This window comes from Neomonachus schauinslandi, chromosome 11, assembly GCF_002201575.2.
Source record: "Neomonachus schauinslandi chromosome 11, ASM220157v2, whole genome shotgun sequence".
NCBI classification, from domain to species: domain Eukaryota; kingdom Metazoa; phylum Chordata; class Mammalia; order Carnivora; family Phocidae; genus Neomonachus; species Neomonachus schauinslandi.
Window position 1 is genome coordinate 47,892,268 of NC_058413.1, and position 17,961 is coordinate 47,910,228.

General features: G+C 36.3%; 1 protein-coding gene across 3 annotated transcripts in view; it reads left to right on the forward strand.

Annotated features, from left to right (window-relative positions):
- Window positions 1-437: 437 nt before the first annotated feature.
- The window catches only part of STK33 (serine/threonine kinase 33), a 70,008-nt gene continuing 52,484 nt past the window's right edge, over window positions 438-17,961 (forward strand). For 2 of the 3 annotated variants that reach the window (XM_021685743.1, XM_044919453.1), the window contains exons 1-7: window positions 438-818; window positions 1,975-2,088; window positions 5,886-5,999; window positions 8,235-8,339; window positions 12,666-12,804; window positions 15,112-15,200; window positions 17,068-17,152. In XM_021685743.1, the coding sequence (XP_021541418.1) occupies window positions 594-818; window positions 1,975-2,088; window positions 5,886-5,999; window positions 8,235-8,339; window positions 12,666-12,804; window positions 15,112-15,200; window positions 17,068-17,152 (871 nt within the window). In that variant the 5' untranslated portion in view covers window positions 438-593. The remainder of the gene's footprint in view (window positions 819-1,974; window positions 2,089-5,885; window positions 6,000-8,234; window positions 8,340-12,665; window positions 12,805-15,111; window positions 15,201-17,067; window positions 17,153-17,961) is intronic. The other variant, XM_021685744.2, reaches the window with a different exon arrangement.

Here is a 17,961-nt window from a genome sequence, read left to right on the forward strand (position 1 = left end):
CTTATACTGTGACTGAGTACATACACATACACAAACATTCTCCACCTATATAGCTTTATAATTAGAAGTTTCATAGAAGTTACCAAGGATCTATGCAAAATACTCATATTATCTTCTTAGAATTAAAAAAAATTGATGTCAGCCCACCAAACTGATTTCCTTAGACCATGCTTTTCAGCAGTTTTATGGTTCTGAACAGAAATGATTCTTTCAATTGTTAAGTAAATAAAATGTCTGGAGTTCAAGAATTAAATTTTGAAAGATGACAATCCATTGGTTTTTAGAAATATGTCCTAATTTTGCTGTAAATATTAACTTTTCATGCATAGGCAAGATGCCTTTGGTGCTAGTTGCTAGTTTTTCTCTGATTTATAGGAGTGTGATAGAATAAGAAAGAACTTTCTAAATTATTATTTCTTTTCTTTCTACAGCTCTCATGTGTGAATGTAAGTGTAGTGCATCATTCCTCTAAGGACCTCGCCAACTGGAAGTTACAGTTTTCACCATCGGCGTACCTTATCCCTTTTGGTCTGGTTCTTTTCCTCGAAGAGTAGAAACTTCTTTCAAGTTGCTTTTGTTGCAGGGTTAAGCAAATGGCCAATAGTGGCTTTGGTAAAAAATCCACAAAATGTTCCAACTGTTCATCTACTTCTAAGAAAGGTGCATTTATTGTATGTGCCTGTAAAACAAGGCTTTCTCCAATTTCTGTGGTGGAAATGTCCCAAGCATCAAGCATTGGCAGCTCAGAATTTATGGTTTCACCGGAGAGGAAAAAAGAAAACCAAACCAGCATGGATAGTTCCTCTGGGAAAGATATGGTAAATATTGAAGATTCTCTATCCCAACATAAGTTGGAATCCCATTTCCTAATCCCATCCTCAGATTCATCGGTATCCCTTGGGCCCTTGTCAGCTAATTCATTGCCTTCTTAACTATTAAAAGAACATTCTATCTTATGTAAGAGGTGAACAAAATTGGTTAATAATTTCTTTTATGATATTTCCATCCACTGCCAAATTAGTTATTTGCCAGGATCATGAATAATTTGGAATGTTATTCCAGCTTCTTTATTTTTTAATGGTATATACAGAAATGAATTGGTTTTCAAGTTGGATTAAATCTGAATTTTGGGGCATTTTCTTCAACTGGTGCAGAATGGGATTTATGGTTGTAGTTAAATATAGGGTGATTATTATTTAAGACAATTCCTGGTTTTTGGATGGGATAGCCAATATACTTTGCAAAACCAGTTTACATTAATTATAACCTATGACTACCTGGTCAGACTGGTTTGGGTGTATTCTACCTTTATAGAGAAGAGGCAAGTGTGGAAGATTGTAGTTGATACAGCACAACTTTGGAGACAGAGAGCAGTAAGTTTAAGAAAAGTTGGGTTCCCAGTCCTCAGAGTTGCACCTTTTTCAAATTTTCACCTTAAACTGTTATTTTTTATTTGTATTATGGTATAGTTATTGCCATATAGACATCTCTGAGTGTCTTGTTACTATATTGTTTTCATTCAAAGGATATTTTGTGAATGTTTGGTCAATAATTTTTTATATATAACCTATTGGGGATGACTGTTATGTTTTGAAACAAGGGTGATTGAGAAAGCTCTGAAGTTGCCTTCTCTTGTGATTTTAAAGAATCAATAGGTAATCATAGGTTCTATTAGAATCTATAGGTTAATAGAATCAATAGGTTCTATTAGATTTGTGATGCAGGTTATCATGCGAACTTGCCTGGATTCAGGGGATTAGATTGAATGGCTGGTTTCTTGTGGTCCCTTTTAGCATAATGAGCCAATGAATCATATAGGGCTTAGAATTTGGAAAAGACAGTAAATATCATGGCACACATTAAAGATTTGTCAGATTATTGAAATTAGAGTTCTTATTTTGTCAAGATACAAGCACATTATATTTGTACTACAAGTATATTACATCTTAATTTTTTTATTCCTTTTGGTGTAAGCCCTCAAAAACCTCAAACGTGGAGAGAAAAACATCTCAGCAACAGTGGAGTCGGGGCAACATTACAGAAGGAAAGGTTCCTCACATAAGGATGGACAATGGAGCTGCTATTCAGGTAATAGAAAGCAAAGTGAAACTGCTAGGAACATCTAAGTCAATGGTTAATGGCAAAAATGATTTAAAAATTAGTCTCTAAGGAAGGGAAGAAAAGAAATTTATGGGTTTCAAGTATGTCAAAGTCTTTACAAAAGAAAATGCAGACTAATTATTTTTTCTGTTTATAGAACACCAAATAGACTTTAATTAAAGCAGAGGGCATTTTTATTAGCAAAATGAGAACATTTTGGTCTTTAGGTCTTGCCCATTGCTGAGAGCAATCTTGGAGTCTTTGTGTAGACTTCTTCAAGACAGATGACTTGAGATGATTTGGCTTTTCATTTCTTTGATGACTGGTAGTGAGGCCAGAATTTCCCTCATGGACCCCTCCATTTTTGATTGGACGGATACCAATATGGTACCAATTGACTCTTCCAAGGACTCTAATTATTATGGATTGAGTGTTATTACCCTTTTAGAAATTAAAATGTGTTCCTTTAACATCAGATTAAAAGAACCACAACAAGAACAACTACAAGAAGAAAATTGCATTCATGTTAAATAACTTTAAAAAGTTGCTTCAAGAGATATTTGACAATTTACTTGAAGGGATCAGAAAAACTTCCTGAGTAATTCTAACTTTTTATAACTTTAAATAAAAGGCTGGATTTTTTTTTAATCCACAAATTTACTGAGTTTTAAATTTAGCAATAGGGCTTTTATAAAAATAAAATGTACTCAGCGTAAAATAGTAGGAAAATATAGATAGAAAAGTGAAAAAAAAAAATCATGAGCCAGATAGAACCAATTTTAACATTTATTACTTTTATTTTTTCTGTGCATGTATGTTATTCTATTTTTTCTTTTCAGTTTTTTTCTGTTTTAAATTATGAAATATTTCAAATATATACAGATTTTTAAGAAATAACCTTAACTAGCATAATTGAAGTTTTTTCCTCCCATTAAATGGACAGGCTCATTGTAAAGTTTTTAAACATTTCAGAAGAGTATAAAAAAGGAAGTTATAGTCATCCAAAATTCTACTATCCAGAGATAACTACTCTTAATATTTAGATGAGCATCTTTCCACATACCAGTGTCAGCACCCTCACATGCACACATTTTCATAATGGGATCATATCATATGTGCTTTCACACTCTACACTATATCATGGACTTCTATATCAATAAAAATAGATCTGCATTACCATTTTTATAGCATCCTCTTAAAATTATTACAAATAAGAAGTTATTTCCTCATTTTCACCACGATGTAATGATGTCAAAGCAGTTAGTTGAAGAAAAAGATTAGTTTATAAAACTAGTTGGGCACTTGGGCTATTTCTATATCCATTCCTCATTTAAAAAATCCTATATAAATGGTATTAAAATACTGCGTCCAAGTTGTGGTTCTGTATGTTTAAAGAGCAAATGGGAGTTTAGTTTTTAAAGGTCAAGGAAAATTGGGGAGATGGTTATAAAGTTTAGATCATTTTGTTCTGTGGAAAACAAAATGGATAAATGATCATTAAAATTAGGATTTTACTCATTTTTCATAATATGTTGTTGGGAGTTGGATATAAATATGATAAAAAATAAAGTGTTTTGTCTTCTTTTAGTCATCTTAGTTTTCTGACTTTGATTCTCACTATTAAGTGGCAATAGGAAGAAGGAGGAACCAAAGTAATTATAAATCATTGAAAGTAGTGCTTTGGGGACCATCCCTTGGGCAGGATGTACCCTGTGTGAGTCTAGGGGTTGCCATTCACAACACTCAAGACCATTAATCTAAAGCTCTTCCTCCAGGATTCAGCTCCACATAGCCAGTCTGTCACTTCTCTTGCAGGTGTATATATGTAGAGGGTTCCTGATTGGCTGGCTTGCTGACTGGATTTATTGATTGATTCATTCATTTACCAATTCACTCATTCATTCCATATTTGCACTGTTCCTTTGGAATGCCTTTCTTGCTTTGCTTGGATTATAGAAAAAAAGTTCTCAATTATTTGCCTTTGTTCCCTCACAGGCCGATCTCAGAAGCTACCTCTTTTGTGATGTTTTCACCTGTTTTCCCAGCATTTTAGCTGTGGTCTCTGGCCCCAATGTTGTTTTGTATTTTTTTTTAACTTAAGACTTTATGACTTAAGTGATAATCTTGTCTCTTGAGCAGATTACAAATTCTGAGAAAACAGGAGTTGTGTTTTATCCATTTTTGTACAAAATATATATCACAAGGAACCATCTAAGGAAATTCTAAGATGTTGAAGCTGAACATTTCTTCCTTCCTTCTTCCTTCCTTCCTTCCTTCCTTCCTTCCTTCCTTCCTTCCTTCCTTCCTTCCTTCCACTTTCCCCTCTATGTGCCAAGCATGAATATTTTACCTACAAAGTTTCAGGGTAAGCTTTTTAAAGGAATCAAAAGGAAAAGCTTCTTAAGAAGTTTCTAGACCATCTTGGGAGAAAAACATGAACCAAAGTGTTTGTAAGAAGGAAAGTACTAATAGTGTTTGAGGACCAATGCATACGTGCTGAGGGAAGTCAAGATAATGGAACAATCACCATGGTGCAGAGTCAGTCAGGGAATCCCTCATGAAGCCAGTGAGTAATTAGTTGGGCATTGAATCTTTTCTTATGAAAGTAAGACAAGAATGTAAGCAGCAGCAAAAGGTATGAAGACTAGCAGCTAATTTATCTGTTGTGTGGTAAAGGTGAAAGTGGTTGCTGAGAGAGAGTTGCATCTCCCGGAAAGGCTTTGGCTGCTAACCCAGCAGAGGCTTCGCCTAGTGGCATTCCTTCAGCTCTTCTGTCCTGTTCTAATCCCCAGGCATGATGTGTCCAGAAACCCTGCTCTTATTAATGCTCTGATATTGATTTGGATAAAGGAGACTAACTCCCCCCAGCCCAACCAAATTCACAAGAAATCGAAGTAAAAATGTGTTACTTGTTTGTTATTTTACAGTGTGAACCAGGGTGCTGGTGTTGGAAAAAGCAGTGCATTCTTTTTTTTTTTTTAAATAATATTAACTTTTATTGAGTGCTTATTATGTCAGGCACTATGCTTTTTTTAAAAAGTTGAAATGTAGTTGACATACAATGTTATATTAGTTCCAGTTGTACAACTTAGTGATTTGACAATTCTGCTCATTTCACTATGCTCATCATGATAAGTATAATTACCATCAGAAGTTAAATAATAAGTGGAAGGATTCTTGGTCTGGATAGTGTTACTAAGGATGGTTTTTATTTTCTTCCCAGTGCTGATTTATATTAAAATTTCTGTCAGATACTGCTTTTTCTAAAACAAAAGGAATAAAACAATAGAAGCAATTTTTGATAGAAAAAATGAAGATTAAGTGTTACTTGGTAAACAGAAAAGCAGGAAGTATTCAATGGTTAATATGTGTTGATTTTACAGTATAGCTCTCAGAATTTGGGGATAATTTCTTTGGTGAATGTATTTTATACACATAAACACACAGATATGTATGCATTAATATTTCATTCCTCCTTTTTCTTATGAAGACATTTCCTTAATATTGTAGGTTGTTTTTGTACTTTTGAGGTTTTCCATATTTCTCCATTAGGATTTTTATGGTTTTCCTCCAAAGGACATTTAATGAAATTTGTCAAAACTTATTTTTGGTTAATTAAGATGTTTTTATTAATATTGAAGCAAAGATGTGGTATCTTCTACTTGATTTTACCCTGGAGCAGAAACCCCCTTCCCTTGGGTGGATATCTGTCAGTATTATGTGTTCATTTTTAATACCTGATGAATGGCAGAGAGAGACAAAGGAGCTCTTATTTTTTTATCCAGGAATTCTATACCTTTGGAAAAATATTGGGACAAGGGAGTTTTGGAATGGTCATTGAAGCCACAGACAAGGAAACAGAAACTAAGTGGGCAATTAAAAAAGTGAACAAAGACAAGGTAAGACTTCTTAGCAGCACCACACTGAGGACACAGAGCCAGGGCTGGGGGTGGGGGGTGGGGGGTGAGGGGGGTGGGGGAATGGGCAGTATGGTGTCCACACTGATAACACAGCTGACCCTGAGGGCAGGGCCGGGGCTGTTGCCCTGGGGAAGTGTGGTCCTTGCCCTGGCCTTCTGGGAAGGGACCAGTTCTTGAAGTCAAGTAGACAAGCGCTATCTGGGAAAAGCAAATGAAGCATCAACTAACATAACCAATATAACCAAGTGAGGGTAAAGTTTTCCAGAGTGAGTTGAAAGTTAGGGCTGATTCTCAGTCTGTAGTTGTAGGGCCGGGGGCTAGAGATTGCTTAGCTAGATTAAGTCTTGGCACTATCTCCTGATGTATGTGGTTCTGAACGACTTTTCTCCTATCCTTTCTTCTCCTTTGATTCTGTTTCCTCCTGTGATTATTTATCCCACCTGCTCTGATTTCTCCTGGAGTGGACAATGACTGGGCTTCTCTTTAAGGGAGATTCTTATTTACATCTTGATCATTTCATTAACTTTAAAAAAAAAAACTTCTGTGCCTGGAAAAAACAAAAGACAAAATACAGTGTTTTTTTCTTGGGCTTTTGATGATAAATATTACATTTACAAAATGAAATAGTAAGTTTTATGTATTCTTTAAAACAAACTATAGTAAATTACATACCATTTCTTCCTAAAGTTTAATAAAGTAACATATACGTCTTAATAAAGGGAGATCTAGAGCCTTACTAGAAATCTTTAGAATTCTAGAATCATGGTGCTACATGGGATGTTATTTCCTTTGCCCCTTTGGTGTCAGGTAGGGTTAGGGGCTAGGTTTTAGGTTTACACAGCCAGGTACCTGCTTGCAACTTTAGGAATTCATCATCTTGCACACACGTATTGATGATAAGCATTTACAAACACCAGTGAAGTCAAATAAATTTATATAGTCAATATATGAATTGGATAATATATTACTTCATTATATGCAGGTCAAGACATTTGGGAAGGGAGGTAGGAACAGAATTGAGACTGATATTAGGAGAAATTGTGGTAACTTTCCACATCTAGTCTAGATAAGAATTCACACCTCACAGTTACTTTTTCCCTTGACCTTCTAGGATAACCTTAAAATGTGACTTTCATCCTCCTTGGGCAGGGTATAGTGGGCAGGTGGTTTCCTACTCATTCCTGAGATAGTAACGTAGAAGGATAGAGGTCATTGGAAGCAGGGATGGCCGTAGGTAAAATGTTAACTAGGTAAAGTTTGCCCTGTGATCCATCCCTTTCCAGTCCTTTAGGAACTATTATGTATTCTCCAAACTTGCTGGGGGCATGGGGAGGGGAGAGGAGGGATAAGACCTCTGTAATCCCTTTCTCCGATATTTTTATGTGGATGAGGGCAATGCTTTTCTTCAGATAAGGATGTTAATTTAGATATCAATGGGGTGACGATTGGGGTGGTGGTAGTGGTGCTGAGGGTAGAAAAAGCCCTTCCAGACTTTCTTAGATGACTTTGTAGAAAATTAGTTGCACCCTGATTTGTGCTCCCTGGGGTGTGCCTGCCTTTACCTTTTGCCATCAGGTATGGTTAAGGGGTACATGTAAGGAGATAAAGAGGAGGAGGAGTTAGATTGATCTGAAGGCAAGATCTTTCTCTCTCCAGGTAATTTTGAAGCTAAGGGTATCAGGAAGTGATAATTGCAGGGCTAGGTGTAGAATCTCACTGCCTATTATTTCTTTTATATATAAATATATATACTTTATATGTAAGTATATATAAATACAATCAAAACAAAACAATAACAAAGCAGAAGAAAAACATTTTGTTTTTATCTTCTCCAAATGATGTCCCTGGAAAGTAGATTTTGGTTTTATTATGCTAACATCAAAGGATGAACATGATTTTGAAGGAAATACTGAAAGGCATATTCAAAATTGGAATAATCTGTCAGGGGGACAGAGCCCATGTTGTAGTTAATTTATAGAGACAGTCCAAGAAACAGATGTGGCTTGAGGCCAAATTATATATAACTTAAAATTGGACAAAGGAAAGAAGGACCATAATTTAATCTTATCATGGAAATAAATTGCATGTTATCTTTTGAAAAAGGAACTTCTCCAAAAAATGTAGGGAAAAAATGTAAAAATAACAGGAACTTTTATATTGAGGTATGTAGGAGTGACATTCATATGTGAAATCTATGCGTCCTCATTATGAAAGGCTGGAAGCTCTGCTGTGAAGTTACTCGAACGGGAGGTGAACATCCTAAAAAGTGTGAAACATGAACACATCATACATCTGGAACAAGTGTTTGAGACGCCTAAGGTAAGGCTTGATCAGGTGATGCATTTCAAAGTGGTTATTATCACAAACGAACATCGTTGCCTTCTGAAGTCGCCCCTGTAGGGCATGGTTGCTCAAGTCCTTGGCATGTGTCTGTCACTGGAGATTGATGAGGGCATTCTGGAGGGCTTTTATTATTGATTATATAATTAGGTGTCTGATGATTAGATTGATGTCTTTGGTGATATTTCTGGGTGGCTTGTTGCAAATAAATGCTTAGAATTGAAACAACTTCATGCACAACCAGATAGTGATTAGAGCTTCCTTAGAGATGGCTTTCCTTTTGCTTTGGTCTTTGGTTTCTCCATTAGGGTCTTTTGGAATATTGTCATCATTTTGCAAGGTTAGCTTTCCAATAAAGTTGGCATGGTTATATTTGGCACTGTGCAGAAGGTATTTTATCATCTGTGTTTTACCAATGCGTTTAATTGTCCTTCTTCCCTAGAAGTTATCATTCTTTTTAAATGCCTGTAATTTTCATTTTCAGTTGTTGTGAAGCCTGGGTTATTTGCCATTCTGCCTCCGGATTGTTTGGTGCCGGTGGGTTTGGGTGTTTCTCTGCTTGGAGGCAGTATAATATGTGGTTAGGCATGTGGACTCTGGCGTCAGATTGCCTGTGCATTTGAATCCTGGCTCTACCACTTATTAGCCATGAGATTATGATGTTACTCAACCTCTCTATACTTCAGTTCGTCATCTAAAAAATGGGTTTAATATTAGTATCAACCTCATTTGGTTGTTGAAGGATTAAATGGAAAAATGGATATAAAGATCTGTCTCTTTAATTGTTAGCTATTCTTCTTTGTTTCCTTTGTCAGTCTCTAAGGTAGAAATAATCAGTTTGATTCATTAGGAGTGCTTAGTAACTATGAAAGACCAGTTAACCTTCAGGGGAGCAGTGTACGGCAATGGTGCCGAAGTCTACTCAGTTCAGTCTTAGAGTTATTATTTTTTTAATCCCCAAATCTTCTTAGAATAGTGTTGCTCTTTATCCTCAGTTTTAAGCAACTTGATTTCATATACCTTGCTATAGTTTTCCTCATGTTTCTTATGCTTGGGGTTCATGGAGCCTCTTGGATCTGTGAGTTTATGGCTTTTCTCAAATTTAGAAAATCTTTGGCCATTATTTGTTCAAATACTTTCTCTGCCTTCTCCCACTGTGGGGACTCCCAAGTACCTGTGTTAGACTGCTTGGTATTGTCCACAGCTTGCTGATGCTCTATTCATTTTTATCAATATTTTTTCTCTCTTTGTTTCATTTAACAGAGTTTTCATCGCAATGTCTTCAGATTCAGTCATCTCTTTTCCTGTAACATCATGTGTGCTGTTTCTCTTTTTCAACAGAAATTTGATTTGATTCTTTTGTGTATCTTCCACCTTTTTATTCAACATGCTCAGTATTTACTCCTCCTTATTAAATATAGTTATAATAGCTTTTAATGTTCTTTTCTACTAATTTATCATGTGTGTCATTTCTAGGTCAAGTTCGATTGATTTTTTTGTCCATTATGGGTTATATTTTCCTTCTTTTTTATATGCTTGTTAGGTTTTGATTGGACACTAGATATTTTTATATTCTTATAACTACTCTTAAGCTTTATTGTAGGACATAGTTATTTGGAAACAGTCTGATACTTCTGAAGCTTGCTTTAAGCCAGAGCAACCTTTGATCTAGGGCTATTTTTTTCTTACTAAAGAAGTAGGACCCTTTGAGAGTACTCTACTGATGTCCTGTGAATTATGAGATTTTCCACTCTGGCTAATGGGAATACAAGCTCTTTCTGGCCATGTGTATGCTCCAGTGATTACTCTCTGTTCCTCTTGCATGGTTCCTTATCCAGCTTCGGGTAGTTCCCTCATACACATGAACTGAGCAGTACTCTGCTGAAGACTTGAAGGGCAGCCTCTGCAAATCTCTGGAGCTTTCTCTACGTACAGCTTTCTCCTTTTTGATACTCTGTCCTGTGAACTTAAGTTGTCTTGGCCTTTCTGGACTCCCAACTCCCTTTCCTCAATTCATGGAGACTCCGGGGCTCTCTTGGTATTCCTTCTCACTGCCCCATGGCCTGGAAACTCTCTCTGGACAGTAAGCTGGAATGATCATGGGGCTTGCTCCGTGTTTGTCCTGTCTTTCAGGAATCATCGCCCTTTGTAGCCTGATGTCTAATGTCTGAAAATTGTTGTTTTATAGGTTTTGTCCATTTCTCAAGTTGTTTCAGGAGGGAGGGTCAGTCTGTTACTCCATCTTGGCACAAGTGGGAGTCCAAATCTAGAATAGTTTGAAGGCAAAGGAAATCATCATCTGCGACTGGTTTGCTGGTTTATTTATTTTAATGCACTGCTGGCCCTTGATTCACCAGATCAGATCTGTCTCCTCCCAACGCTAACTCACACAAATGCCTAGAACTTCTACTGAAACTATCTTACAGATGAATGGAAATTGTTACTTGATTAGGTAAGCCGTGGTATTAGTACTATCATCTAGTCAGAGTTTGTTATGGTTTCTTGTGAGTCTAACTGTTCTGATCTATGCAATTATTTCTAATAATTATAAAAAGACTTCTAAAAAATTTTATTGATATAACTTTTATCAACTTACATATTTAAAATTAACATCAATTTATATTGTAAGCACTGCTAAAGTCACTTTTCTTTCGAAATAGTTCACTTACCATTTTATGTACCCATGATCCCTACAGTGCTACCAGTGGAAAAAATATGGCACAGTTCAAAAGCTTATTTATGTGTTAGACTTTGCACAATTCTTTAGTGACTTTTGAAATTCCAAAGCATCCTGAGGCTTAGTGAACCAGAATTTTGACTGTTAGAAGAAGGGGTGTTAATCTTCTGTTCCTGTTTTCATGCTTGCTGATTGAACACAGAAGTTGCATTAATAGTGGCGATAGAATAGAATCAGACCCCAAAATCTTAAAAAACATTTACAAAAATTTAGCAGCAGAGGATGGAATGGAGACATGGAGGGTAGTCTATGAAAGGTATGAAATAGGTATGAAAAAGGCTTGTATTTTAGTTGACTGTGAATCTTTTTGACTCAAGAAATGACTTGACTTTGGGAAGACCTAAAGTGATCTTAATTTACATCAACAGAAACAGCAGATACGGAAGAGACATTTCATCCGTGGCTTTTTCCCATATATACCTAATTAGTTACTAAGTCCCACTGTTTCTTCCTCTTAGGCATTTTTCATGTATTTTTTTTTCTTCCCCTTCTTGTGTACATCCTGTACCTCATATCTACCCTCCATAAATAGAGGTCAGCGTACTATAGCGTGCGAGCCGAATCTGGCATGCTGCCTGTGTTTTTATGGCCCACAAGCTAAGTTTTTTAGATTTTTAAATGACTGAAAAAAATTTTTAAAGTAGTATTTGATGACACGTGAAATGTATATGGAACTAAAATTTCACAGTACATATATAAAGTTTTGTTGTATTGTTTATAGGTGCTGTTACGCTGTAACAGCAGAGCTGAGTAGTTGCGAAAGAGATTGTATGACCTGCAAAGGCACAAATATTTACCATCTGGATCTGGCCTTTGGAGAAAAAGTTCACCGCGCCCTGCTGCCCATTACTGTTGGAGTGTTCATTTAGAAATGCAAAATTGATCATAGCACACGCCTTTCTCCCTGCTCCAGACACCAGCTTAAAAAACTTCAGTGGCTCCTTACTGCATATGGGGAAAAAATCCAGACTCCTCTGCATGACATCCAAGAGTCTTTACAACCTGGCACCAACCTGTTTTTTTCTGGCCTCACCCCTCACCGCTCCACTCTTCTCTGCCCCACCAAACTCCTAATGCTGTTAACACGGAGATATTCGTTATTCTTTCAACAGCCAGTGCTGTGTCAGTCTTTGGAATCTTTGCGAATACTATGCGTTAAGCCCGTTCTTACCCACATCCTCTACCCATAAATCCCGATTCAGTTTATCCAGACCTGCCTTTAATATCACCTCCTCAGGGAGCAGAATTTAAGCAGAGGCTTCTTTCCTTGGTAACCTCATGCCGTTTTGGCTATACCCCTTCTGTTGGCACTCACCACACGATATTGTATTTTTAACTCTACTGTGAGCTCCTTGAGGGTAAGAACTATGCCTTATACCTCCTTGTTCCTCTAGTATCCTGCACAGTGTCTTGTACATGATAGGAAATAAATAATTTTGAATAAGTACATTGATGATTTAGGTTGGGATCATATTTCTATGATACATGTGCAATATATAATATTTTTAAAATCCTCAACTATATAATTTGCTCTCTCTCTCTCTCTCTTTATAAATCTATAATGTCAGAAAATGTACCTGGTGATGGAGCTTTGTGAGGATGGAGAACTCAAAGAAATTCTGGATAGGAAAGGGCATTTCTCTGAGAATGAGACAAGATGGATTATTCAAAGTCTCGCATCAGCTATAGCCTATCTTCACAATAAGGGTAAGAAGAGAGTCATCCAGCTCATTGACTCCATGAATGCAGATGGTGCTTTTGTTTAAGGGTGATTGCATTCAGGGTTCAGAGTCACAGAAGTGATCCCTACTAAAATAGAAGATTTCATCTGAAAATTTTTCTGAATTTTTTCTTTTTAAGACTTTAATTAAATATAATAAGTATATTTTAATTAGAAACAAGGCAGGTATACAATTGCATTGTACACAGACAAGGATGAATATTTCTATTCAACAGTTTGAAAAGCAGCTAATCTTGTCAAATCAAAAGTAGGCTAAGTCAATAATAAAAGTGAAATTTCAAAACACTTATATTGTATGGAAGTGTTGAATCCCTAGATTGTACGCCTGAGAGTAATATTATACTGTATATTAACTGATTGGAATTTAAATAAAACTAAAAAAAATCTGTATATTCTAGGCATTTTTTTTTAGAGTTAATTTTTAGAGCAGTTTTAGATTTGCAGCAAAATTGAGCAGCCATTACAGAGATATCCCATATACCCTTATATACCCATATACCCATATACCCTGTACACGCACAGCCTCGGCCTGTTATCAACATCCCCACCAGAAGGTACATGTGTTACAAGCCATGAGCCTACACTGACACATTGTTATCACCCAAAGTCCATAGTTCACATTAGGGTTTACTCTTGGTGGTGTATATTCTGTGGGTTTTGACAAATGGATAGTGACTTGTATCTACCATTATGGTATCATACAGAATAGTTTCACTACCTTAAAAGCCACATTTAGAAATTATTCTAATTTCTTTACTGTTTTTGGTTGTTATTGCTGCTGCTTTTCCTCAGGCTCCTTTTTTTTCCTTCAAGTTTAGTTTATCTTACATGTGACTTTAGCACCTTCTCATTTTACACGTGAGGAAAAGTTAGTTCCAGAGAGGTGAAATGACAAGGTGAGGTGTGGCAGAGCTGGACTAGAACCCAGCAGCCATCCCACAGACATTTCCCAAGCCCCGCCTGCATGTGGTCTGCGCTAGAATTAGAAAGATACAAAGACAAGGCCCCCACACCTCAAGGAATTCAGGCTGGTGGGAGATGGAGGATAGAAAGCAAACTAATTCAGTGTGATAATTTCTCTAATGGAGAGTCATATAAGGCACAAGGAACATTAGGAGCATCAGTGCCTTGTTTGATTTGGAAAGTCAGGGAGGGATTCACAGAGGAAAACAGAATTTGGGCTGAGGAATACAGTCTCAGACAAAAAAGAAGGGAGGGCCTTCCAGGCAGGGGCAGCAATTTTTGCAAAGACAGGAAACCCAGGGCCTCCTATGATGCTAATGTCAATTCTCCCACATTAAGCTATAAATTCAGTATAATGCCAACCAAAATTTCAGCAGGATTTTTTCATGGAACTTGTTAGAAATATTCTGAAGTGGGCGAGAATAGCAAAGAAAACAATGAAAAAGAAGAACAATGGAGGCAGAAGGGAGACTTGCTGTGCTGTACTTATGTAAGAAGAGGTCAGCAGCACACATTCCACAAACACATTCTGGGAGCTGTGTTAGGGAACTGTAAATGGTTGGGTAGGGTCGCCAGTCCAGGGCTCTTCAGCTGCATTTTTCCAGCAGCGATACATGTAACTTTTTATGTGGAGGGAAATGATTGCTATGGATATGAACTGAGTTAGTTATTTGCAACAGAAGTGCTTGGTGCATGATTATTTGCATGCGCATAAAAATCCTACCTGATGTCTGACATGTTCAACTGGAGATTTTGTGTCTCAGGGTTTCCATTTGTTTGTTTTCATTTTAACATATAAAGACTAGGAAAGTATGTGCTCATGTTATAGAAAAATATATTGAAATAAGTGTAGTGTGTATACACATAGTCAAGTTGCAGTATGTTAAATGTGTAGATTGACAACATACGCATGGAAATAAGTAAGTAATTCTCTATTTGAAGACCTAAGGATATAGGAAACCTTACTGGGTTTGTAACTACTTTTGTCTCCCTCTGCCTGGAATGCTTGACCTTGGGCAGGATCCACCTCCCCGCTCACCAGGCCACTGGTCACAAAGAGAAGCCTCCAGGGCAGCAGGGGGTTGGGGAAAGAGGAGGGAGTCAAAGAAAATGCCTCCTTAAGGATAAACCTGTGAAGAAAAGGGATTGGAATATAAGGGAAGGAACAGGGCAGAATTATGCTTGACCCTCCTTGAAGTTTTTAACAGTGGGACATTAATTTGTCAAATATATTTATTTGTTCTATTTGTGTCCCCTCTATTTTTCCATTATGCACTATTCATTTGATTTGTTGTTTATTTTCTTGGTAGATATAGTACATAGAGATCTAAAACTGGAAAACATAATGGTTAAAAGCAGCTTTATTGATGATAACAATGAAATGAACTTAAACATAAAGGTAAGGTATTAGAAATCATGGTAAATATTTGCCTATAAACAATTTGATAGCAAAGTAGCAAAGTACGTCCTCTTTTTAGATACATTTTGGAAGTTTTTGAGCAGCAAAATAAGTGGCTTGTGCTAGAAAAAAAATAAAATTTTACATAAGAGGTTGTAACTGACAAGAATAATTTTACAAGTTAAATGGTGCTATTGAATCTTTTTTAAAGTACATATTCATTTGGATAGTTCTAAATCATTAGTTAATAGCAAGCAAACAGATGCTCTGAATTCTAATTAATTTCAAAATTATGCCTGGTAATTTGATGTAAATGTGTTACAGATTTAGAAAAAAAACACACCTTGGCTGTGCCTTTGATATTAAATTAATGCTAAAGTCTGTATTTCTCATTGAAAATTTTCCTGGGTATTAATATTTATGTCCTAAGCACAATTAATGTGCCAAGTGTTTATTCTTCAAGACTTTACTCAAATTAAGTGTTCCTTAATGTCAAATAAATGATAGGATACATTATTTATTACTTAGCACTTTAATAGCGGCTGCTTTCAAAATATATGAATGTGTTAATTTAGGAATAAAATGTTGTCTGTGAATAACTCACTCTGTTGTAGAAGCTAAATCCCTATGTAATATAAGTGGGTTTAACAGCATTGTTGTTTTACCAAAGTAAATAAATATTCTTGAATATTTTCATTTTAAACTCTATGAGGGCAGGAATTATGTATGTTTTATTCACTGTTGGTACCTGGAGTAATGCCTGAAAACATAGTATGTGCTCACTTAATATTTGGTAAATGAAGGAATAATTGCTCTCTAAAGAACTGAATTGATCATGAAACCTTTTATATATTTGATATCTGTGTAGATTTTCTGTGGAGAAGGATACATATTATAATGCTCAAAGTGGGGTAATTGGGAAAACTCCTGGAGAAATTGATTTTTCTATTTAGAAAAATAGTGGTATCACATATTGATAGGAACATTTTCTTATTCCAGAAGGCCCTGGAAACTTTTCATTCAGTGTCTGTGGACCAAGAGCCTATCTTTGGTTGTATGATCAATAAATGTGCCTGTTTTTCTGCTTTCAGCCCAAGGCTGTTCCAACTTGGGAGACAAGACCAAGGGCACATACTGAATATTTAATAACCGAATGTGTACTGGCCCCGATTTGGAACTGAGCAGAAAGAGTGCAGTTGCAGCAGCAGGCCTCCAGTGGATTTGTAGCTCTACGGTTACTTTTTGACCTGTTAATTTGCTTCTTGTAGTTTTTAATAGTGTAGTAATTGTTTTAATTAGTAAACTCTAGAAACACAAAGGAAGTCATAGTAAAGAAAAGATGGTACTTATCAGAGATAGTGTCTTATAAATAATTATAAAAAGGGGCAGTTTCTGTGAATTCTGACAAGGATAATGATTGCATTTATAAAAGTGCTTTAAACTGGAACATAGCTTGAGTGTCAGAAAAAATAGACGATAAACATACTACGGCCAGAATGTATTTTACGATGAAAGAGGTTTTTAAAAATAACTTTTTTATCTGAAAAAGTTAAATGCTTTCTTTCAAAATATAACTTCCTATGTTGAACTGGTAAGTTTAATTAGAAGGAATGAGCAATCAGTATCATGGGTGTTTGCTCCAGGTAGGAGAAACCAAGCTTCTCTTTACCACTGATTTGTTTCTTCTTCACAAAGAGGGGTGGATGGGAAGCCAAAGCAAGGTCCTTAGTAGTAAGACAAGGAAAGCCCCTCCACCCGCAGGAATCTCTGAATTAAATACAGAGCAATTACAATGTGGTGGAACTCCTGCCTTCAGAATGAGTAGACTCTGGGACAGGAAAATAGGTGGCTGGGTTTTTTCTTCCAGGTGACTGATTTTGGCTTAGCAGTGAAGAAGCATGGAAGGAGTGAAGCCATGCTGCAGACCACATGTGGGACTCCTATCTATATGGGTAAGTTAGTAGATTTAAAATGATCTTTCTATATAAAGAGGTAGAACCACTAATGTAAATTAAAACTTGAACGACTTGAAAGAACTCCTAAAACTCAATACCAAAAAAAAAACCGATTAAAAAAATGGGCAGATGACATGAACAGACATTTCTCCAAAGAAGACACATAGATGACCAACAGACACATGAAAAGATGGTCAACATCACTCATCATCAGAGAAATGCAAATCAAAACCACAAGGAGATAACACCTTACTTCTGTCAGAGTGGCTAAAATCAACAACACAAGAAACAACAAATGTTGGCAAGAATGAGGAGAAAAGGAACCCTCCAGCACTGTTGGAGGGAATGTAAATTGGCGCAACCATGATGGAAAACAGTGTGGTGGTTCCTCAAAAAGTTAAAAATAGGAATGCCATATGATACAATAATTCCACTTATGAGTATTTATCTGAAGAAAATGAAGACACTAATTTGGAAAGATATGTGTACCTCCATGTTCATTGCAGCATTATTTACAGTAGCCAAGATATGGAAACAACCTAAGTGTCCATCAATAGAGGAATGGATAAAGAAGATGTGGTATGTATGGGTGTGTGTTATTACTCAGCCATAAGAAAGAATGAAATCTTGCCTTTTGCAACAACACAGATGGACCTAGAGGGTATTATGCTAAGTTAAATAAACAAGACAGAGAGAAGAAAATACCATATGACTTCACTTAAATGTGGAATCTAAAAAAATAAATGAACAAACAAAATAAAACAGAAACAGACACTTGTAGATACAGAGAACAAACTGGTAGTTTA